Source organism: Phoenix dactylifera, chromosome 7 (assembly GCF_009389715.1).
Source record: "Phoenix dactylifera cultivar Barhee BC4 chromosome 7, palm_55x_up_171113_PBpolish2nd_filt_p, whole genome shotgun sequence".
NCBI lineage: Eukaryota > Viridiplantae > Streptophyta > Magnoliopsida > Arecales > Arecaceae > Phoenix > Phoenix dactylifera.
The window spans coordinates 7,666,053-7,692,257 of NC_052398.1; the positions used below are offsets into that span (position 1 = coordinate 7,666,053).

Genomic DNA, 26,205 nt, shown 5'->3' on the forward strand with positions numbered 1-26,205 from the left:
TATTGAGGTGTTCCACAATTTATATTGATTACCCTAGGAGGCATTGATGAAGATCATAACATCACCATTCGTTCAAGGTGTAGACCCGCTAAATCACAAAGAGGATTTCTACATGTTACCCTATTGCATGAGCACATCAAAGATTGGAACTGTAAAAGAGCTTTAATGTTTGATCTGCTTACCAGAGCTTAGCCCAAGTGTTTTGTGCTTTCCCTAATTTGGCAAAGGCCATATAGGTTTAATTACTATTAAGAGGCATTGGTGAAGATGTTCGTATCATATGGTGATGACCTGTAGAGAGTTGTTTGGCTTGAGATTGTTTGTGTTAGGGTCCATGTGTTTAGTTCTGCATCTGTTGTAAGATGATAGGTTTCGGCTAGCTTTTTTGTATGAGGTCTAGAATTATTAAAATGGTATCAGAGAAAATTTAGCTCATAAACCTGCATCTGTTGTAAGATAATGGGTTCCGGCTAGCTTTTTCCCTTCAGACTAGGCTCCAGCGCCGCCTCCATTGTGATTAGATGCACAGCCTTTTACCAAGCTCTCATTTGTCATCACCATTTTTTCCACCCATGAATCAGCGAAAATCTCATACCCTTTAGTTGTAAGCCTCAAACTCACTTCCATTGTCACATCAATGAACTGCCCTTCATTGGTAAAGAAAGATTGTGCACAAAATCTAGCATCATGCGCCACACCATCCACAAGTTTACCATAAGGCGTGGGGCAAAAACTGCTCTCAAAGAACAGTAACTAGTATCAAATGAACTTATAAACAAACAGAAGCTATGGCAGACATTTCGACAGTTACAACTACAAAAAGCACAAATCTCATGCTCCCCATGGAACGACGGATCACGAGGCAAGGACCGACCGTGCATTGTGACGAACATTGTTACGGCCAAGGCCCAAACCCAACCCCAGAGGGACCCCATCAGTGTTACGGTTATGGTTGCACTGTGAAGAATTTACATGTCCATGAGATCTAGCATTTTTGGAATGCATGTCAATGCAAACATGGCCATTGCTGTTTCCATGTTGAGAATGGCCATCTCCATTCTGCAAATTCGTACTCCTTGTCATTGGAATCATCCCCATTTCCTCAGAAGGTGATGCTTGCTCTGGACACTCAACATCTTCATTGTAACCATTTATCAGAAAGTCTGAACAGTTCTTGCGAATGCCATGATCATATGGGTTTCTGAACCGACCGCCTGGTCCTCTGAGATAGCTATACCGCAATGCATTTGCCATCTCATTTGTTGTTATGTTCCTAGAGATCTGCATAAAAAGAAGAAACAATTAGGAAGGCTTGGTCTCCATCAACAAAAACTACTAGAGACAAGAAAAGCAAATTTGCTGATACAAGAATGCACCATAACATTATTCTGGAAGCTTGCAACTATGGCACTAATAATTAGACACAATGAACTTTGATGCACATAATTTATCAGAACCATTCCTTGCTGGGTGATGAAGCTTACAAATGAAAATTTCCACCCATCAGCACATATTAGGATCCAAGACTAGGCCCAGTCAAATTCTATTTTCAATGAACTTGACCCACTTTTGATTTGCGACTTTCTAGCTCTGATATGTTAATTCTTTTTTCCCTAATTTATGCTTGCATTGTTTAATTTGTTTTTGAAGTTACAATTTCTTTAAAAGCATGCTTAATCAAAATCCTGCATATTCATAGATTACCAGGGAAGAAGATTGTATTCTCACAAACATTTGGAATTAGCAGCAGATTTAAAACAGATGGGCAAATGGGAAACGGGTAAACAACAATATCACTCTGAACCAAGAGTCCAGAGAGACATACAGAGAGATGCCAATAAGTAATGGAACGTAATATTCTAAAGTAATTACACAGTTCAACTTTAATATCATAAAAAACCAAATTGAAAGATAATTTGTGATCCAAACTCGGAAGCATAAGAATGTGCAAATAGAACCATGCCACAGAATATTCGGTACATCAATCATTAAGTAAGCCAAAAGAATAAAAATAAATATACAAAATCATGAAACTTAAAATGTGCTGCTTCCAATTGGAAAAAAGAACTGCAGCATTAAAACTTTTATGACACCACTGCATGCCATTTCAAAATGCATAAGAACGGCAGTACGCCAAATTAAGCATTTATCAAAAAGCTAAAGAAAATATGCACACCTGTGATGCTTGTACAGCTGTTAAAACTGCAACTCCAAAGATAAGAAAGAAGTCCATCATCAGAAATGATATGGCTCCGGGATGGTAAGTAGCAGAATGGCTCAGCCATGAACCAAAAGATGTTGGAGCAGTTGGATCTTTTACTATTCCTACAACACAAAATTAGTTTCCTTTCAATGCAAGTGGAAGTGGAACATTGGCACAATTTAAAAAGGAAAAAGTTTTAAAAGAACAAACTTCATTAACACATACTAATTATGGTTACTGCACCAGTAACAATCATAGCAGAAACTTCTAGAATGAGAAACATGAAGAAATCCCACTTGTTTCTCTGCAATTACAAGTTATCATTTATTTAATAATAAAAAGAGGCACAGTATATGGAGCAGGAGAAAAACCGTGTGCCTCTGGATAGATAAGAGGCACAGAAAAGGCTAGACAGAAAGAAACAGAGAAGCAAGTCATGAGTGTTGAAGCACCTTGCCAATACAATTTGATACCCAAGGACAGTGATGATCAAACTGCTCAACACAGCGATCACAAGTGGAACAATGCTTTGCACGCAGAGGCCTGACAATCTAGGAGATATTCAAGCATAAGCTGAATGAGAAATTTAGAGTACAAATGCCAATGGGCAGAAAATATCCTTAAAATTACAATATATGGAAAACATACCTTGCACGTTGCACAGAGCTGGGACCAATTTCCAGATAGCAGAGCAGGATTATTTAGTTCCATCTTTAGTAAAGGCTCCTGTAGGCAAAAATATAGAAATCAGTAATTTAGGTCTTGTTTGGCATCATTGTTTTTTTGTGTTTTTGTTTCTCTATGAATTAGTGAAATACCAGAGGGAGATTGATATTGAAGTGGAGTTTGTATAGAACTTCTACTATTCCTTGTGATTTTTCAATCTTTTTTGAAATCAATAAATCCTTGCTACCATAACTCCGAAGGTTTTACAAACAATTTCAAGAAACAAAGTTATATATTCAGATTAGTTCATATTTCTTCTTGGATTTTCGAAAACAAAAGCAATACCAAATGGGCCTTCAATAATTATTGCCTTGAGGATTAAAGATTGAACAACCAATCAATTACATTATTATATAAAATAACAGCTTGTATCAGTATCTTCTTTTATGTGCTAAAATTCAGATTTCCCAAGATAATGATAAATGCTCCAGCAGCAGCCAGGAGTATGCAAAATGTGATTTTCTTTTCACAATTGAGAGAAAACTACATAATTTAGGATTTACTTTGAGCTACCATAATTACAATATCAGCAACACAGCTAACACCAGATATCAAGATAGAGGCAACTAATACCACAGATAAATGTGGATGGCCAAAGAATCCTTGTAAAGAAAGCATCAAGATAGGAGTAAGAAAGTTACGAGAAGATGAGGAAATTTGGAATTCCCCAAGATAAAATCAATATACCATAATTATCAAGTTTCAAAACCAATCTGCTCAAGCCTTTCCCCTAGCTACATAAATAGATCCCCAACAAAACTAACTCAAGGGAACTTCTTGTCAGACTTTAGATCTAACTAAAAGGATTCCTACTTGGAATATTAAAAGACTGAGTATGTTCATCACAAAATTGCAACTGTAATATTGGCCAGTTTTTGACTTTCACACGTTGGGATTTGGCCAAGAGCTATGAAATATCAATTGTAGATATCAAAGATATTTTTCCAACAAAACGATGATCATCAGAATCCAATATTTTTGCTAAAAGGTATGTTCAATCTAGCAGACCTTCAGATCATTGATACATCACCAACTTTGTTGGTTTTGATGGTGCAAAGTTAAAGAGAAAAAAAAAAAAAGCTCAATTGTTATCCAGCATAAAGAATTGCCTTTTCTTACATTATGTTGCAAAATAAAATGAAGAAATTCTTTAATTTAGTGAAAACAAGATATACAATAAAATAAAAAAAGGTCATATATCGAGAGGTGGACTAAAACCCGGTCAAGTAGATTCAACTCAAGTCCGGTCAATCCTAATTGGACAACAGGGTCTAGTATCGATAGTTCGAACTGTTGGATGTGATCCACTACTCCTAAATTGCTTAACCACCAAAAATCATGTAATTTAGAGATCCCCAGTCTATAAATCGAATGAACGAAAAATTGATAGTTTAAATAACACGAAACAATGCATTTGTTTGACCACTTAATGCATAGTCTATGGGTCTCCAAATCATATAACTTTTGGCATGTAAGCAGTTTAGAGAAAGTCGATAACATCCACTGGCTAGAATCATCGATGTTGGACCCCCTCCCCTCCCAAAGCAATGCTAACTCTATAATACCAATCTTGCACCTACATATTTTGTTTCTAAACCTTTCTTTCCATCCACTTCATTAATATTCTATTGATCACCTTATCTCTCTTAATACCTCCTCATATACAAGGAGGAAAAATGATAAAATCACTATCAAAAAATTCCATAACCATCATTATTAATAAGGTCTAAGAGGTTTCACAAAAAGATGATAGTGTTTGAGAATGATAGTGTTATTTTGATGATTAACAAGCATTTAACAAGAGTATGTTATAAGTTAAAACGATACTTCATTTATAAGTCTATTACTCTCAGTATATTTGTATAAAATTGATATAGATACATCTCATTGTTTATATGAATGAATCTAATCTTGAGATGCAGCAAAGTGTGGATTGAGTCGACCCAAAGGATGATTGGGTCGACCCCGGCACATCAAGAAATCATTTGGCACACTTCTGCAAAAATGGCACAGATGAACAGTGAGTTGGGTCGACCCAAGGAAAGCATGAGTCGACCCAAACATCAAGATCCTCAAACAACTCAGAAAATGGTTCTCTGGATTTACTGAGAGGGTCGACCCAAGATAAAGTTGAGTCGACCCAAGCTTGAGTCGACCCAAAGAAAGGTTGAGTCGACCCAAGTGAAGAAAGGCTGAAATTCAAGGTTCTGAATTTTCTGAGAGGGCCGACCCAAGAAAAAGTTTGAGCTGACCCAAGGTTTGGGTCGACCCAAGAAAAGTTTGGGTCGACCCAAGCACGGGCAGAAGCATAACGGCTAGTTGTGCAGAAGTGCTTTTTGGACTCCCAACGGCTATAAACGGCTAGTTTCTTCAATCCAACGGTCAGGAAGGACTATTTGGAGGTTGGAGAAGTATTTAAGAGGGAGTATTCATCAGAGAAAGTAAGCTTTGGAAAATACATCAAATGCATTCAAGAGAGAACCCTAGCAAGGCAAGCTTCATCCAAGTGCTTCATTCAAGAATCAAAAGAAAGTGGTTGAGCAGATTCAAAGAGTCATCAAGAGCTCCATCCACCCTTGAAGAGTGAAGCATCCTTGACAAAGAAGAGAGAAGTCACATCAAGCGATAAATATTCTCTAAACTCTTCTTTGTAGATTATATTGTTATATTTGCTCATCTAGGAGTTTAAATCTTCTTCCTTTGTTTATTAAACTACTTGTAAAGGTTGGTTGGTTAGCCCGCAAAACCAACGGAATAGGTTGATTGGTGAACCCGGAAAACCAATTGTAAAGGTTCGTTGGTGAGCCCGTAAAACCAACATAGGTTGTTGGTAAGCCCGTAAAACCAACGTAGGTTGTTGGTGAACCCGTAAAACCAATTGTATAGGTTCGTTGGTGAGCCCGTAAAACCAACATAGGTTTTTGGTGAACCCGAAAAACCAAAGTGTAAAGGTTTTTGGATTGTGAGCCCGGAAAACAATCCAACTGTAATCCGCGGGATTATAGTGAATTCCCAAGGGGTCGCTTGGGGAGTGGACGTAGGTGCTAAGGAGAGCACCGAACCACTATACTTCTTGTTGTTTGTATTGTGATTTGTTTAAGTTCACTAACTCATCATTTAACACAAGTAAGATAGTTAAAATTAAAAGAAACCAATTCACCCCCCCTCTTGGCTTGTCACCTCGGGCAACAAGTGGTATCAGAGCAAGGTGCTCCAATAGTACTCATTGATCTCACAATCAAGAGTTAAAGATCATGACAACCCAAGTGGGATGTTCTATAGGAGAGGGACAATTAATTGATAGACCTCCACTTTTTAATGGCATAAACTATACATATTGGAAAGCACGCATGTGCATTTTCATTCAAGCACATGACTATGATTTATGGAGTATCATAGTCAATGGACCACACACAAGCACTAATCATGATAAGAAAATGGATCAGCAAAATGCAAAAGCCATGAATGTGCTATTTTGTGCATTAGATGATAGTGAACTTAATTGCATATCTTTTTGCACAACTGCTAAGGAAATATGGAATATGCTTGAAGTTAAATATGAATGCACTAACAAATCTGAAACATCATGTGTAGAAGAAGAGCAGCATCATATTGCAAATTCATGCTTAATGGCACATGAAGATGAGATATATGAGGTACATGCTAAAACTAAAGATGATTTTACATTTGATAAACTTCATGATGTCTTTTCTGATTTGTATTTAGAACATAAGAAACTTATTTGTAGGAACAAGAACTTGAAGAATGAAAATCAAATCCTAATAGATGAAAAACTAAAACTGACTAATGAAATTGAAATCTTAATTAAAGAAAATAAAGAACTAAATCAGAGAAATCAACTTCTTACTGAAAGCCATGATAAACTTAAGAAAAACAATGAACTGCTTTCAGAAGATAATGAAAAATTAACTAAAGAAGTTGAGAATTTGAAACCTATTGTTGAAAGATTCACTCTCAGCTCTGAAAAACTACATTTAATGATAGAAAATTCAAGAGCTGTATATGACAAAGCTGGATTGGGATATCAACCTTTGTACACTCAAAAATCTTTCGAGAATATAATTCTAAAATCCTCCACTATTCATCCTAAAACAATTTCTCACAAATCTGGTGAAACTAATAAACAGAAACAGAAAACTGAAAATTCATTATCTGTTTTTGCTAAATCTATGTTGTTTAAATTTAGCAAGAATATGCAGAAGTATATTACTTGTAATTCTAAAACCTGCAAACTAATAGACAAAATGATAATTAAGAGAATATGGGTTCCAAAAGGAACAATTATAGCTAACCTGCAAGGATCCAAAAGAGCTTGGGTTTCTAAGTTGAAAACATGATCATTTTTAGCAAATGTGTCTAGCTACCCAAGATTCCAATGAATCTGGACAATGGGTTCTCTAGACACGTGTTAAAGAATAGAACTTAAAATATAATTAAGAAGAGTGACCAAAATGGAAGAAATAATGAAATTAGTAATCCTTGCATCCTCTCATATTCAAATTGTAGCTAGTATTAATCATTTCTGTGATATAAGTGATACTTTTGGTATAAAAAGAAAATATATCCAAATCACTCCATCTTCCTATATTATGCTTCAGTTATTGATGGATAATTTACTTAATCAATACTCTTAGAATAACTCTTTGAATTCTCTATATACTTAATTGAGAGTTCTTATCCTCGTCATTATCTTCTATTGATCATAAACACAAGAATGTCTACTTGGTATATATTTTTTTTTTATATATACATTAAGAATACCAAGATTAAATAGACTAGTTTTGGCGTATAAAATCAACTCATACTAGTATGGACTTAATCTCAAAAGACCTTGTCATTGGTTCACTTAGATTAATTTTTGCAAGGTCAAAGTTTGCTATGTATGTCATCTAGAAAAATAAACTAGAATCATTTCTAAATCTGAAAATATTGTTTTCACCTTTAGCCTTTGAAAATTCTCCATAAGAACTTATTTGGATCTCTAGGATTGTGAACCTAGGAGATAAGCTTTCTGATTTTGTAATTGTGGAAAATTTCTCAAAGCTAATATTGGTTTTGTTCTTGGCACTTAAATTAAAATATTTTCTGCATTGGCACAAACTCACAAAAAGGGTTCAAATGAAAAGGTTTGCAAACTATGAAAATAAAATTGTATCATGGCATAGTTTTGAAAACTAATTTCTTATTGAGTTGTGCACAGAAAATAATATTGAATACAATTGTTTCTACACCAAGAACACCATAAATAAAATAGAGTTGATAGAATCCTTGAAGAAATAAAAAAGACAATGTTGTATGATAGTCATCTACTTAAATGATTTCTGTTAAAAGCTATCATCATTGCTTGTCATACATATGGTTTCTATTAGAAAACTCCTTTTGATCTTCTGAAAAATAGAAAATGATATATTGTATATCTTTTATATTTTTCAGTCATACATGTCATGCTTGATATGTTCTTATGAAAATAATGTCAAATCTGATAAAACAAATATTTCTTTGGATATTACTCTTCAAGCAATGCATATAGAATATTCAATGAAAAGATACTAGTTGTAGAGATATCAATTCATACTATTCTTATTAAAACTAGATCCTTTATTGAGAATATAGTTTATCATTTTGATTCTATGTAACAATCTGAATTTTGATAGAAACAACTGTTTAAGATAATTTGATTAAAACTTAGCTAGCACGTCTTATTGATAGTTATCTTAAGCTAATAGAATCTAAGCTAAATTGATTCTGAAAACAAGAAATTGATTTGACCTTGATGAATCTTCCTATTGCCTCACATGCTTATTCTTGAACCATCTTGGTTAATGAAACTATCTCTTTAGTTCAAGTGACATGTGCTTGCTTATATTTAGGCAATCTCTTGAGTAAAGTGACTCAACATTCAATTATTGTCATATCTTATGTTGAGTCATCTAGTTAAGAAATATGTTGTATGAATATTTTGTATCTTGAAGCAACTAATGACTTTCTTTCAAGAAAGAAAAGAAGTTTGTTAATAATGCAGGATCCTTGAGCAAGAAAATGAGAGATTTCAACTTGAAGGACACCTCCACATAAGATACAATAAACATTCACATGCAAACAAGAGAAAGGACCTTCTTCAGCCAAACGTTCACACATAAGAAATCTAGTTTGACTTGAAGAATATAGAATGAATCGGTAATTTTAGATACCTCTCTCATAAATTAGCTGAGCAATGTCTATAACTTAAATCTTATTGTGGCATGGTTAAAATCTTTAATTATTAATTTTTTGATATCATGTCTATATATGTATTAATTGACTTATGCTTTTAGAAATTGATTCATGGTTTGCTCAAACTAAAATGTTCCTTTGCCTATATTATAACCATCAAATACACAAGTATATGCTTAAAATGCTGATTTGAATTGACTTGTGAGAAGCTATGAATTCTTGAGCATAATGAAAATGCTGTTTGCATGATATACATCTATATGATACATAAGATTATTTCTTTATTCTGCTCTTTCATGTAAATTACTTGAGAATAACAAAAAGAGAGAGAGATAAAGAAAAGAAAATGGATCTTATTCAAGAGAAGTAAAATCTAAGTAAAGGCAAATACTTCAATCTTAAGGAAAAGAAAAACAAGCATAATACATTCGGCACATTTGTGAGACTTGTAAAAGGGATAAAATCCGTAATTAATTACACTTAAACAGGGAGAGTTTGAAGTGAACATTTTAACATTTCTATTTTGCTCATCATAGGGATGGTGCCAATGGGGAGGCTAGTGGTAGTACCCGGCACTATTTGACCCAACTATTCGGTGTAGGGTATATTAGGGACGGCACAAGAGGGAGGCTAGTGGTAGTACCTCGTGCCCCTTCCAACTCCACCGGATAGGGAGCAAATAGAGTATAGAGCATAAGAAGGTAAAAATGAAAGACAAAGTAAATGAAAGTATATAAGAAGAATCAAGTCAAATTTTTTAATCACTTGAAAACACACTTTAAGGATGAAATCAGTACAAGATTATATTTAAATAGGGGGAGTTTATTTGAAAAGAATTGATTTTGATCCTTGACATGCTTGTTCTTAATATTTTAATGCATAATATATTTTGCATGTCACATGATGTTTTGAATTATATGTTTTCAATATTCAAATAACAAAGATCTTTCCTAAATATAACTTGTAATGCTTCATGCCTATAAAATTTGATTGAAACATGTTATTACCAACAACAACATCATTTTGTTTTAATGAATATATTTTGAAAAATAAAAGAAAAGAATAATTTGAATTTGCAAGTTAGGCAAAATGAATTGATTCCGATTTATCTTTTATCTTGCCTAACATTAGTACATAATGTCCTCCAATTTGTACCAAAATTCAATATGAATTACAAAGATTCTGGATGTGCTCTAATGTTCTTGAAATATGTGTTTTCAATCTTAATAATTTAAGATAAGCTACAATATAGAAGATGCATATCTCAAATTATAATCCTGAAAGCCTCTTTGAAAATTTTTATGAAATTCAGAATCTGATTTTGTATAAAAGCTTAAACTTAATTTAAAAATGCTTCTATCATTGCCTTTTTGTAACTTTCATTATATGCTTCAATGATTGCATCATTTTGAAAAATAACTCAATATGATTTCTAGATAAAAACTACGGTTTAAGAAAAATAGAATTACTTTTGATGCCTTGATTGTTTGCTCCGATACGCATCTGAAACATATCATTTTCTATCTTATAAGTTTATTAAAATTAGTCTAAATGATGCGTTTTTCAATGATCTTGATTGCAAACAAATGGTTCTAAACATATAATATTATTTTGATATTAAAAAGATTTATGGTGCTTCATATATACATCGCTGAAAAACTATGTCTAAGAAATTAATATTTTGAATATACACTCCTACATAATTAAATGCTTCTATCATTAAAAAGAAAAGCTATTTTTAAGAAGAGAGTTAATGATCCTAAAGCTTAGAATATTTCAACTCACTTCAATAATTCTTATAGGAAAGAAAATGTAATTACTTTTGAAAGAAATTTGAGCTTCAAAAGAATTATTTTCTGATTAATATTTCCATACATATTCAAAAAAAAAAATAAGAGGAAATATAATTTATTCTTGAAAGATTAAAAAGAGTGATTGCTATAAATTTTGAAAAATTCTAGATCACTCTACATTCTTGATATTATAGAAGAACAAAAAAAAAAAAGGTTTGAAAGAAAATGCATCTTTTGAGGGGGAGCTTTAAATACTCAATCTCTTTATTGAAAATTATCTTCAAACTCTAAACTCTCAAATGGAATGATTAATTAAGGGGGAGAAAGAAAATTTCAGAGTAAGAGATCATATAGAACTTAATCGTATAAATTCGCATCTAAAGATGAGACAAAGAATACTAAATGTAAAGTGGTATTAAACTTTGTGCTTCATTGAATATCTTTTGAAAGTTGGATTTCCATCTGTATTCATCGGTAAATCATTTATTTCTGAAAATTTAATTGAAAAGGATTCCATCTGTCTTAGTTTCGAAAATTTATCTTGGAATCTACTTATGAGTTCTTATTGGCTTGCACTTTAGTGTTTCAATCCTGAGCCAATTCATTTTAATTGATTTTGATGCTATGATCTTTAAATGAGTAAAAGAAAGTTTTTAAGAGAGCTCTAAAAGAACTTTCAAAGCCTTGAATTTTATGTATCCTACACTGCATAAATTCATGTTTTGGTATATATGCCCCAATACTTTTATATCATGAAAGAACTTTGAAGTCATTAAGAATTAAGGATTCAACATAATCTTATGTTTTTCGAGTATATAAGTTTTGATCTTTATTTGCTCTTATACTATACTCTGAAAATTAATTAGATTGCTCTCATCTTGCTATATACTTAATATATATATATATATAAAGGTGTTGAATTTTCATTCATGCCTTCTTTGAATATTATTCTTGATACTCCTTGAAATAACTTGAAAAAGATTCCATCTACACTTGATTTGAAAAAAAAATATCTTTGGAATCTACATTTAGAGATTTCTTTTGGCTCACATCTTAAATGTCTCATTTCTAAAGCCAAACACATAGAAATAAGATATCATTTTATTAGGGATCATGTGCAAAATGGAAACATATGTATTGAGCATATATGTACTGAAAAACAATTAGCTCACATATTCACAAAACCCTTGAGTGAAGATAGAGTCTGCACGCTAAGGAGGAAATTAGGCATATGTGATCCTTTTTATTGAATAGATATAAAAGGGAGCAAGCAGTCTCATGATACATTCCTCCCATTTCTAAAAACCCATGAAACATGAGTCAAACTTGTAATCTATAGATTCCTTACTCATGTATCATTGTCCCAGAAAGAATTTGTAAGGATTGGAAGCAAGGAAAATTATTTGAAGCGAAAAGGAAGAGAAAGGAAAAATTTCTGAACTTGGGTCGACCCAACCCAGAATAGGGTCGACCCAACATTGAGTCGACCCAAGAAAATTCTTGAGTCGACCCAACGTCGGGACCCTACTGTTAAAAGGGGGACCCGTGAGCTTTTTTTTAGGGCACTGTTTACCCTTTGTCCTCTTCCGAAAACCTTATTCCCCACTCTCCAATCTCCTCCAATCATCTCCAAACACTAGATTACTTCACGATCTTGGAGAAATGGGACCCAAGAGAGCCGTAGCCAAGCGATCCGGGAGAGTCTCACGGATCCAACGTGCGGAAAGAGAAGCTACAGAGCCGACCTCCCCTCGCCACGTACACTAGGAGGATGAGGATTAGATCACAGCCATTAGATACTCCCTAGGCTGATATTAGCATTTCTGTTTAGAGCCTAGGCTAGATATCTAGTTCTCATATGTATTTTGTGTTTATCATGTATCTTTAAACTTTGATTAAGGAACATTGTAATTGCTTTTGTTTTTGGCATGAATGTACTAAAATGTTCCTATTTTGATCAATGAAGTTTGAATGTTTGTTATTTATTGTGTCTTTTTCCATGCACCTATTTGATGATAACAAAAAGGGGGAGAAGTAAAGAAAGAGTAATAGGGGAGAAGTAAAGAAAGAGTAATAAGAGGAGAAGTAAAGAAATTGTGTAAGAAAAGAGAAATAACTGGTAAAATAAATTGAAAATCATATAGGAAAGCATATACATTTAAGGGGGAGCAATTTGTAACAATGAAAATGATCAAATCAAAAATTTCTATCAAATTTCAGAATTTGGCACATAGAATTTCAGAATTTGGCACGCACCTTTCACACCTCGATACATAATCTGAAACTCATGTTTTATCTCAGATTTTTGGAGTTTCATCTTTAATGAATTATAAATGAAAGGGGGAACAATTCAAAAAGTCAAACCGGCAACATTTGAATGATATAGGGGGAGACTTCACTCTTATATATGAAAAGATGAAATTCAGCAAGTTAAGCCCTTTCAAAAACTGATTTTAAGATAAGTATCAATAGGCTCATACTCTTTATTTTGTAATCATCAAAAAGGGGGAGATTGAGAATGATAGTGTTATTTTGATGATTAACAAGCATTTAACAAGAGTATGTTATAAGTTAAAACGATACTTCATTTATAAGTCTGTTACTCTCAGTATATTTGTATAAAATTGATATAGATACATCTCATTGTTTATATGAATGAATCTAACCTTGAGATGCAGCAAAGTGTGGATTGAGTCGACCCAAAGGATGATTGGGTCGACCCCGGCACATCAAGAAATCATTTGGCACACTTCTGCAAAAATGGCACAGATGAACAGTGAGTTGGGTCGACCCAAGGAAAGCATGAGTCGACCCAAACATCAAGATCCTCAAACAACTCAGAAAATGGTTCTCTGGATTTACTGAGAGGGTCGACCCAAGATGAAGTTGAGTCGACCCAAAGAAAGGTTGAGTCGACCCAAAGAAAGGTTGAGTCGACCCAAGTGAAGAAAGGCTGAAATTCAAGGTTCTGAATTTTCTGAGAGGGCCGACCCAAGAAAAAGTTTGAGCTGACCCAATGTTTGGGTCGACCCAAGAAAAGTTTGGGTCGACCCAAGCACGGGCAGAAGCATAATGGCTAGTTGTGCAGAAGTGCTTTTTGGACTCCCAACGGCTATAAACGGCTAGTTTCTTCAATCCAACGGTCAGGAAGGACTATTTGGAGGTTGGAGAAGTATTTAAGAGGGAGTATTCATCAGAGGAAGTAAGCTTTGGAAAATACATCAAGTGCATTCAAGAGAGAACCCTAGCAAGGCAAGCTTCATCCAAGTGCTTCATTCAAGAATCAAAAGAAAGTGATTGAGCAGATTCAAAGAGTCATCAAGAGCTCCATCCACCCTTGAAGAGTGAAGCATCCTTAACAAAGAAGAGAGAAGTCACATCAAGCGATAAATATTCTCTAAACTCTTCTTTGTAGATTATATTGTTATATTTGCTCATCTAGGAGTTTAAATCTTCTTCCTTTGTTTATTAAACTACTTGTAAAGGTTGGTTGGTTAGCCCGCAAAACCAACGGAATAGGTTGATTGGTGAACCCGGAAAACCAATTGTAAAGGTTCGTTGGTGAGCCCGTAAAACCAACATAGGTTGTTGGTAAGCCCGTAAAACCAACGTAGGTTGTTGGTGAACCCGTAAAACCAATTGTATAGGTTTGTTGGTGAGCCCGTAAAACCAACATAGGTTTTTGGTGAACCCGGAAAATCAAAGTGTAAAGATTTTTGGATTGTGAGCCCGGAAAACAATCCAACTGTAATCCGCGGGATTATAGTGAATTCCCAAGGGGTCGCTTGGGGAGTGGACGTAGGTGCTAAGGAGAGCACCGAACCACTATACTTCTTGTTGTTTGTATTGTGATTTGTTTAAGTTCACTAACTCATCATTTAACACAAGTAAGATAGTTAAAATTAAAAGAAACCAATTCACCCCCCCCCCTCTTGGCTTGTCACCTTGGGCAACAGTGTTGACAGCTATGTTACTTGGGTATGGTTACATGTCTAACCGTAGGATCCTTTTAGTCATTAAGAATTTCTTCTTGCACATCCATACCCAAGTGTCACACCCAGGGTCGACGGAACCGTCCCGAACCGGGCGGTTCTAGCCGTACGAAGCCGTTCCGGCGGCAGACCGGGACGGTTCCGACAACAGAAACGAAACCCGTTGCTAGAGAAGGAGAAGAAGGAAAGAAAGGAAAAGTGAGAACGAGCAGGGAAGAGAGGGAAAGGGAGAGGGAGGGAGAGAGGAGGGTGGCGGAGGCCGGCGTCCGGGCAGGAGGCGAACGTCGCAAACAGGTCCCCCTCCTTCGTTCGAAATAAGAGTTCAGCCGTTTTTTAATTTTGCGATTTTTAAGTAAAATTGGCAAATCATTTGTTAACTTCACTTAAATATCGTGAATAAAAAAAGGTGTGATTTGCCGACTTCACTTAAAAATCGCAAAATTAAAAGCGGTCAAAGCCCCGTTTCAAACGAAATAGGGGACCCAGTCGCGGCCTCCGCCTTTTGCCCGGGCGCCGACCTCCGCCGGCCCTTCGCCACCCTCCTCTCTTCCTCCCTCTCTCCCCCTCCTCTCTCTCTTTTCCTCTCTCCCATTCACCCTCTCTCCTGCCTCCTCTACTGTGTCGGTACAAGCCCGGCACGGCATGGTGCAGGCCCATACCGACCCATGCCGCCGGGCAACCGATCCGGTGCTCGGTACTAGCACAGCATATCATGGTCACACCCCAACCCATTTCTAAGTGTTGGGTGCAAGAACTGTGCAGTAAGCTAAAGGGTATGAGTTACTCAGGTCAGCAGCAAAGATGAGGTGACAAACAAATCCTTGCATTTCCAAGCATGTTATTATTTAGGCTATTTCTTTGGCAAAGTGGCTCAAAGCACCCTTAAATAGGTTATTTTAAAATTTACAAATATCCTTGAGAATGAATTCCGGCACATTAGGTAACATAATTAAAAAACAAGCTCTGTTTAACATACATTATGATTCAATCTCACATTTATAGCTTCAAAACTTTCCAATGAAACGTTCAATATGTATTAGAATATAAACCAACATAGATGGAAAATGCATGATCTAACATGGGATAAATCTTTTAAATCTCCCTGTGTTCAAATAGAGACATGTTGGCAGGAACATATCAACAAACTAACAAAGAGAATCTTACTTAATAAAGTTGTGTTACATCACATAAGGTATAAAAAACAACAAGCTATCTTAAAGTACATTTGCCTCCAACTGCATGCTGCACTGCATAAGAGAACTTTATAGTACAATGTGGAGTCACGTATTCGTGAATTGTTTTCTATCATAAAGTGTTTCATTCTTTTCTCTTGAACGCAGAAAGAAAGGTAGGATTTTTTTTTAAAAAAAATACAGCATATGCATAACTTTCCTAAGATTTTTTTAATGAAAAATACATACAGCTATAAAAAAAGGCTGGCTTATTCAATGGGATGATCGATATGCAATTGTAGAATATACCTACCGATAAGGCACATACATCCTTGGAACAGCAGGCAGAAAGCTAAAATTTGTTGTATAAGAAAGACTTTGATAAGAAAGAGATGAGCCCTGGTGAAGCTATTGCCTTATATCATGTATATATGAATGACTCACAATGTATTGAAAGTGCAAAGAAAGAGGACATGGTGAAAACTTATGTGCTTTACTCTAATGCAAAATGTATACAGTAGTCTAACTTATTAAACAACTACAAAAATGAAGAACAGCTTGTTATTATGTTTCAGTCAGCAAATGCACAAAAGAAAAATCGGTTGTTTCTTGTAATTAGTTTTATTCAGCAAGGCCAATTTACAACTCACATCGTCTCGTTGATTTTGTGAATCCCGGACATTCATTTTGATATAACCAGGATCCTTCCTGTAGCAAATCATAAAAGATTGGCAATGAAATAGAGCATCACGCATCAAAATTAGCATCTGCACCAGGTCACATAGAATAGAAGACAATAATTTGTATTAAATTAACTGTACACAAGCAAACATCAGAGTATCACAATAAGAAGTGATGCACAATAGTGTGGTGCGCACATGCATGCATGAATGGGTTTGTATGTGTCCATATTTTCTGATTTAACACTCCAGCTTACAAATTGTGCCTCGAATAAGCACAGCTTCCTATCCACGTGCTATTTTTCTCTTCGTCTAGAACTTTTCAAGTCTAACGGAGCTTTAGAGAATTGCAAACATAGGCACATAGCTAAATCAAGGTTCCAAAAAGCACCTTATCCATCAAACACCAAGGGTTAGTGCCATCGACCATTACAGTGGAAATAATGGCTGTTACTTGCCCAGTCCAGCCTTTGGGGAATAAAAGAACAGCTATTATAACAGCCATCATACCTATTATAAAATTGACGGAGAAAAACATCGTTTTACAACTTGTGATATAATAAATTTGGATTAATACCTCTCTATTTTATTATTACAAATAACCGAGAGGGTAAGGTCAGGCCATCAAAGTCATCCCCACTATGGTCATCTCTTTAAACAGTGCCCATAATTCTATGAAAAAAAACTGTAATTTTTTTCCTTAAAATCTGGGTTCTGGGTACCCAATCACACTATGATAAATCTCTCACAATCTCGCATAAATGTATTAGACAAAGCGAAAGAGAATATGACCAAAATGGGAGTATGTTTATCAATCTGCCTTTAATAGACAGAGAAATTAAAATGTAATTCTTAACATTTTAAGATGGAGGATAACAGTATGCTACTGACATTACATGACCGTTAAAACTTAATAAAAGCTAAATAATAGCAGTTACATAAATGTATAACATTAAAGAAGCCCAGGAAAAAAAAAGAGATAGTCATTATTTTAATCCATGGTTCAAACATCAACTAGCAAGGTAGATTTCTAGTATGCCAACTAGCCTTCTTGGTCTCACGGCATTCCATCTCTAGCCTAGGTAGTCTTGCTCAGAAATTTAGCACCTAGGAACAATTTTTGGTGGAGCCTAGTGAGTAATTTTGGATTTATTTGGGTCAGATTTGGGCAAACTCATACATCAGCCATAGTACCTGACCTGCTCTCCATATTTTTGGGATAAATGGGTCTAAATTGTGTAGAATCTTGGCACGCTTTGGGTCTCAAAAGTTTACTTACATCCAAGAGAACGAATGTTTTATAAATATCTTAACAGGCCAATGAATTTAATAAGTACAAACCCATGATGCTGATGGTAGGAAGCATATGACTTTAACAGACAACAAGAAAACATAAGCACATAATATTTGCCACAATACTTAAAAATTTTAAAAGAAATACAAAAAAAATCCATATCTATTACGATATACAAAGTTTTTCTTCGTCATTTTTTTTTTGGCATTTATAAGCATTACTATAGAAAAAGGGGCCACACAAAGTACAAAATAAGTATCTAAATATGCACCTTGCAGAGTCAGTAAGATGGTTCAGACATAAGTGAACAATACACGCTTGCTGAAAAACATAATATAAAAAAGCTAGTATCTTTATGAGCATTCTCCAACTGTGCAACATAATCAGAATGCATTGATTATAGTAAAACTCATATGCATAAACTGTAACGAGTTCCAAATATTTTGCAAAATAAAACTGACAAAAAGCTGTCAGATGTAACAGTTCCAGAATCTTCATGGATACCAAACCATGCATTTGCATCCATTTAGCATTCATCAGTTATAAAGAAAAATCATACTAAAGAAAAACTTATAATACCTGCTACACCTATAAAACATATATAGTCCAGCAGTTGCCAGGAATACCCCTAACCATGCAAAAAGCCCAAGTGCAGCTGTTAACTTCAAAAGATATGATCCTGCATCCAAAAAATAAAAGATAAAAATAATACAAACACATTGGCTTGACATAATGGATACACTTCGACTCATGAACTCATGAAAAATATTACCTGAAATGACTGAATGTATATATGTAACAAGCATGGCAATAATTACACACCAAAGAGCAGGTGCAAGTCCTAATTTTGATAACTTTCCGAGATGGCTATTCCCATCACAGCGCCTGTCATACAGCCTTCTAGCATTACCCTGCACAAATTTTAGTTCCATTAAAACCTTGATGACCTGCTCCAACCTTTGTGAAAGATTTTGTACTGGTAGGAAGCAGGAAAAGCAGTAAGTGTGGATTCAAGTGTAATGCCCTAAATAACTGTAGAATTGCTAGTAAGTCAATGTGTTCTCATTGAAGCATCCAGGAGTGGGAGTGGCATCAGTAAAGGCAGAAGTTACTGCAACTGCCAAGCCTCAAACCTTTCAAACTTTTCAGCATGAGCAACATATGCTGTTTGCTTCCAGCATCATGTTTCATCATCTAACTACAAAAACAGGAAGCTGTATATATATGTATGCATATGTATGTACATGTATATGAATTTATACATGTATGTATATGTGTATATACATACATACATACGTACGTACGTACATACATGTATATAAATATATGTACATATGTAGATATGTATATATACGTAGATATATATGTATATATATATATATATATATATATATATATATAGATATAGATATCGATATAAATATATATGTATATCTACATATGTATATGTGTTTGTGTTTGTGTATGCATATGTATATCTATATATGTATACAAATGTGTATGTATGTATGCATGTATGTATATACAAATGTGTATGTATGTCTGTATGTATGTATACATATAATATATATATGTGTGTATGTGTGTGTGTACAAACAGACAGCATAAGGCTTGGTTTTGACATTTATATTTATTTCACTATTCCCTCATCTATTATAAGCACTAGCAAAGGTTTCTTTTAATTTTTCTTCAAGAAAGCTTCTATAATATATGGGTAAAATAAGGGAACCATAACATAAAGCTCAAAAAGATTCCATATAACTGTTTAAGTTTAATACTGAAATTTCACAGTAACCTGTGGTTTCTTAAGTATGGGAATGGACAGAAGGTTTATGATATAACAATAGGTTGGAAGCAGTTCCATTCGTCATAAGCTCACAGAAGTGGTTGAGGAATGACTACATCCTTTGGCATCAACGTTGCTCAGATCATAAAATGGTTAGTTAGAAATATGCAAACAGAAAGAATCTATCAATCTACTTAATCTGACAAGGTCTACTGCATGAATAATAATGGAAGGTCATTTGATTTACTAATATATATTAGTTTATTTACAGGGTAGAACACAAAAGTTAAATAAACTATCCATTTGTATCGTTTTTTTCCTATTCCTGTTTTGAGTTTGTACACCGTGTGCATATTATAATTCATTATGAAGTTTGTTCCTGTTAGTTGCTCCAGTAAACTCAATGTAAATGCATATAAAGCTACTTCCCAGCATCACATGCTTCTGCAGGTTGCAAAAGAGAACTCACATATATGGCAAAATACAACATAAAATTGAACTATTCATATGTCTCTTAATGAGGGAACTTAAATATGAATAAAACAACCGATCGATCTTCCACAAACAAAGAACAATGCAGCCAATGAAGGAAATATCGATCAAAAGGAAAAAAATGCTTGACATTTTTTAAAAATGAGAAAACAAGAGGCTTTTGCTTTCAATGAGTTTTGAACATGCCAGGTAGCATGCATAATAACTTAAAACAGCACTAAATACTGAGAACCAGCCTCTTTAAATGCTGGTTAAACATAAGGAAAAGTTTAAATACATTCGTGCATCTGGCAAATAAAAGCTTCTAGATACAAAAACTAAGAAACCATTGATTTACTTCCAAGACAATAAAGGTTAACAACTCCAAACACAGAATACCTACGAGGAAAAAAGCAACTTGCCGATGATTCTTGTCAGAAGCTAGTTGTGCAGGAGTAAAACCAGTATTATCTGTCACCATCAGGTCCTCCTTTCTCCCTGCTTGAACCAGCACTGTGCATGCCTCTAGATTCCCTCTAATAGCAGCCCAATGAAGAGGAGTGCAACCTATTGACAACAGTTTCTGACTTGGTACAGGTGCCAAAATTTTTGAAAATGCGATCATAATACAGATTAAGGAAGATGTGAATGCATCGGCCAAGGCACTCTATGCTCTAGCAACAGAACGAACAAAAAAAAATGATAAGAAAGAAAAGGTTGTACATACCTTCTTTATCCTGCCGCCCTCTATAAGCATCCAGAAATAAAAGAAGACGTATGCAATCGGCAAATCCCTTGTAGGCAGCCCTGCAAGCTCCAAAATATCAGATTAGAACATTTAGGAAAAAGAAGGATCATAGTCCATGATCATCTTGAGATGATAAACTACAGTTCATTTTTGCATTATATTTGAAAAAAGAAAAAAGAAAAACAGTCTGCAATGCTATGACACCATGACATCGAGATTTGAAAAAGGACATACATTGGAATATACATCATCCGCATAATGTGGAGAGACAACAGAACTGGGAGAGCTAATATTACTCATATACTGCAGTGATATATTTCTAATTGAGGAAGCAAACATTTGTGATTGAACATCAAGATAAGAAATTTTACTTTGGGGAGAAAAGTAGAATTTATATTCCAACCAAGTTTAAACCATTGTTCCACATGGGATAAGCTGAAAGCAAAGGACAAGGAGTTGCATACCAGTGCAAAGGGCTTCTTCCATCATTATCAGGGACATCAGGATCAGCATTCCATTTTGTGACAATATGATAAATAAATGCTGTCTGTCCATACTGGGCTGCAACATGTGTCGTCTGCAATCAAGTGAAACTTAATTTAAAAGTACATTTAAATTAGGAAAGGACTGATTTCATCCCAAGTTCTAACAAAACCACACTCCTTAACAAAACATGCCTACGATGCATTGACTTGAAACATAAGAAATTAAGTCACAGGCTGGGAGACATAGTTTCTTGAATTGTTGACAAGGTTGGATTTCGATGATGAGGTAGAAGCACAAAATCTTCATCAAGGCATTGTATAAGGGATGCAATGGACCCTTATTTGGGAGGTTGAATGTCTTGAAACTTTATCATGAATTAGAAAAATTGATTGAATTATCCATTTAGCTTTTACACCTTTTTAAGGAGAATTGGGCTTCAAAACCACTAAATCTCTCCTAAGGCATTTGGTAGATGCACGAGTTCAGTACTCAACTCAAGATCACTGGTGATATGCGGAAAAATAATTAAAAAATGGTAGTAAGTCTTATAATGTTGATTAGCATGCAAAACCAGTAAACAAGATGAAAGTGGAAAGAAGAAAAATGAAAAATTGAGATGAATGCATGGTAAAACTAGGAACTATGTAGTGAAAAACAAGGACATTAAAGGAGGCACAGGAGTTCCACCAAATGGGGACAAAGTCACGAAGAACCAATAGAGATGGTCTATGCAGGTTAGACCAAGTAGGCATTTCAGAAACTTACAGCACTGGAAGTATCCTTTATTATGTATTATTAGCAAGCAATGACTCACAAAGCTGAGTGCCAACCCCAAATAGTTGGGACTGGGCCTGATGTTTGTGATCATGATTACAAACAAGAACCCAAAATTTGCGAACATACGTATCCAAAATAACACTTTGCCAAAAACATTCAAATGCAACCCATCATCGTCGGTTAAAAGATACTCCAACTTTCCTCCAGACTCAAATCCAAGAAAACAACATAAGCCAGAGAGCTGAGAGCCCAGAGTACAGAACACGGCATGATAGAGGAAGTATATTGCTTGAACCCAAACCTGATAACCACACAAGTCTGCTGCATCCACTCGAGCCCCTTCTTTCAACAAGAGCTCGGCAACCTGGATATGGCCGCGCACGCCACTCCAGTGCAGCGCCGTCTGTCCTGTATGATCCGCCGCATTCACATCTCCTCCGTGCTGTCCAGAAATCAACAATCAATCACAGATACAAGCACAATAACCATCATCATACATTCGATCGAGAAAAAACTAAAAAAATCATCTAAATCAAATGATCTCAAGACATCCCAAGATTCATCGTTCCCTAAAGAAAAACAGTAGATATAATTGGGCGAGACACACAAGATTTCTATCGAAAATCATCAAAAAAAGAGAGAGAGAGAGAGAGGGAGAGAGAGAGAAGACCTCGATGATGTACTGGGCGGCGGCGGTGCGGTTGTTGAGGGCCGCCCACTGGAGGGCGTAGTAGCTTAGGCCGTCGGGCTCGGAGACGGAGCAACCCTCCACCTCCACCAGCCGCTGAAGCTTCTCCAGATCGCCGTACGCCGCAGCGGTGTAGACGTCGTTCCTCAGCGCCTCCTCCTCCTGTGGCGCTCCAACTCCGACACCGCCGGCAACGGCGGCCGGCCCCTCCTCCACCACCTCGATCTCCGACGACATCTCCGGCCGCGAACCCGCCTCGGAAACCCCACCGCAATCCCGCGACGCGGAGACGGAGAACGAGAAGGAAGAAATAAAAAGGAAGAATCGCCCCTTCTGTTGGGGGTTTTTTCGGGGGACGGAGGAAGCGAGAGAGAGATATATAATGGAAGAAGACCACGACGGCAACGTTGACTGAGTTCGGGGGATCGAAGCCGGAACCGGTTAGATCCCACCACCGGAGATGAGTCCTTGGCGTTCGGGTCACCGTTTCCGGTGCTGTTACCCCAGGATATAGGTCTTAGCCTTGCCCATATTTGACGTTGGATTGTTAGCTGAGACTTGAAGGGTTGGGTGGTGACCGCGGTGATAGGTTTCTTAGGCTGGGCTGGGAGGTGAGCACGAGCTGGTGGAAGTGGTTACCACCTCCCCCCTTGGGCCAGATATTGAAAGCTATCAAGCAGGATTCACAGGTTCAGAACTGGGCCTTTATAAAGAGTTCACAAGAATATCGTTGGAATAAACCAGTCCAAAATCCATATAAACACAAGCATTTATTTTTTTCTTCTTTCTGAAGAATGTACAAGAGAGGTTTTGTTGACATTGGTTATGTTAGGCCTCCTCATATTCTTCAATGCTAAAAATTTTGTTTCAATCCTAAGAATCTAATAGGCTTATTCAAACTGTAGGAAAAACTTTCATGACCCACCCACCCTTGTATGATTTACAAAAATCTAATTGGACGAGTTCCGAATGTACTAAAAGGTATGCCAATAGACTATGGAGTGGTGTAGGGTTTTTCATTCAAGGTTGGGGTGACATTCGATGTCTATATTCATCAAATAAAAACTGCAGTAGAGTTAGTTGGAATTGATTTTCATGTCTAAGTGAATGTTGTGTTTTGAAAACTTACCATACATTGATTCATTTCTTATGGAGTCTACCTAAATGTGATGAGTTGAGATGCTTTGCATCCATGGAGCATATCTCTTGAATCACTACAAACATAACTCTTATCTTGTTTGGAAAGGGAGATATTTCTCAAAAGAAAAAAGAAGGTATCTTTAATTTTCTCTTATTACAAAAGAGAGAAAAGAAAGAAAGAAAGAAGAAAAGACAGAAAGAAAGAAAGAAAGAGAAAAGAAACAAGGTGCTCTAGCTTGTCATGTAGTCCAGATTGAGTTGAAAATAACTGATGTTTCTTTGCTTCACAAAATAGCCTCGTTTTTGCGCTCATGTATCTGGTTTGCAACAACATTTTGCTTTGGAATTGGTTAGCCTTATCTATGTCATAGAGATCATATGAGATTGAAGAAGAGTCAAAATAAGAATCATATAACATAATGGAACAGAAATTTTCGTCTGGCCTTACAATTCAATGAAGTTCGAATCCTTTGTCTGAGGCACTGGGAAGTTTGCAGCTCTAGAAGCTCCTCATCCTCTTCTTTTTAATATGTCTATTTTGATCCAATCCCGACATTGGGAAGATAGGGTCAATCTTTACCTAACTTGGGTTGAGCTATGCTTGTCAAAAAAGGACATGTCAAATCTTGTGTTTGGATTGAAGTGTTGGATATCAGATAATCCAACCGCAACCTAAATTTCTCTAACAAGGGGTTCAGCAAATCTCAACTAGAAAATAGCCCAAATCAAATGATCCAACCAACTAATGAAATCTGAACACAATATGTACTTTCATACCAAAGTGTCAAATCAAACCCAGCCTAGACCTCACTGGAATCAACCCATTTGACCCTAGTTGACTTGACGAGACTTAGTTGAAAATTATACCTGGGTAGAAAAATTTAGAGGTCAAGTTTTGGGATATTGGTGTCCAAATTATTGTTGTTGCTGCCGCTGTTTTTGGTCTTTATTTATCTGTTTGTTTATTTCTTTAAGAACGTAGATTTTTTTGAGATTAAGAATTAGAAGGTGTGGAAGAAAATGCAGAGCAATTCGAAAATACTGGTCTTCCTCCCTAGCTTGCTTATAATGTTTTCCCATAGGTATAGCAACACTCATTTTATCAAAGAGAACCGACTCCATAACTTAAATTCTTTAATCAGCCAAGAGATAATAAAATAATGAAAATAATAACCATCCAAATATGCATCCACGGTCATCCAGAGCTACCTAATTACTTAGAATGTCATTACTTGTAATTGTACAAAAAAAAAGGACTAAATTCAAAGAGGATAAAAACTGCTCTAATCTCCTCAATTACAATTAGGGTTAGAAGTAGGTTTAGATTGATGTCGAATTGGACTACGGATTAGGCTCAAGGCGATTCGAAATGGATTTGGGATTGAAAATAGGGCCCATAGATATTTGAGGCCAAGTTTGGGTGGATAATTGATTCGACTTGGACACGGCAAGAGCTTGATGCCCACCCTTTTTGTAGGTTAAAGTGGTTTGACCTAATTTCGACTTCACAATGCACCCTCCTTCCACTCTTATCTTTGAGTCCCACCCCGCCTCCACACCCTTGATGGCCCTTCTCTTCCTCTCTTGGAGCCCATAGCCACCAAACTTTCTAAGATTAAGCTAGATTTGTAGTGATCCCGTCACTTTCTTCCTTGCTTCTTTCTTTATTATAGAATCTTTCTTGATGGAAACCCTTGCCCACACGAAGAGGCATGGAAGCAAGATGATTCACCACCATCTCGTGTTGATGGTCCCAATAGGAACAATGGTCCCTAAGAGCCACTAGAGCCATTGAGCAAATCGATGAAGCACGAGCACAAGGGGAAAATCATGAAGCTCAAGGAGGCAGACTAGGAAGTGAGTTTCAAGTAACTATAAGAGTAATTTTGAGAAGAGAATCAAGGATTTTGGAGAAAGGAGTGAGCATAAATTGTGTCGGCCCTACCTTAAATTAAATCAACCCAGTTAGATTTTGGGCTGGTCGACCCCTCTACCCCAAAACAAACAAATAGATA

General features: G+C 35.9%; 1 protein-coding gene across 1 annotated transcript; it reads right to left on the reverse strand.

Moving 5' to 3' along the window:
* Positions 1–626: 626 nt before the first annotated feature.
* Positions 627–23,686, reverse strand: LOC103706471 (protein S-acyltransferase 24-like). The gene is made up of 13 exons (XM_008790571.4): positions 23,033–23,686; positions 22,664–22,804; positions 21,564–21,676; positions 21,079–21,158; positions 20,755–20,918; positions 18,867–19,005; positions 18,674–18,773; positions 16,771–16,828; positions 2,852–2,929; positions 2,656–2,754; positions 2,429–2,507; positions 2,177–2,325; positions 627–1,281 (listed from the first exon to the last, which is right to left on the reverse strand). Exons 1-13 carry the CDS (start codon positions 23,285–23,287, stop codon positions 856–858), a joined length of 1,881 nt encoding a protein of 626 aa, XP_008788793.2. The 5' UTR covers positions 23,288–23,686; the 3' UTR covers positions 627–855.
* Between the last annotated feature and the right edge of the window lie 2,519 nt (positions 23,687–26,205).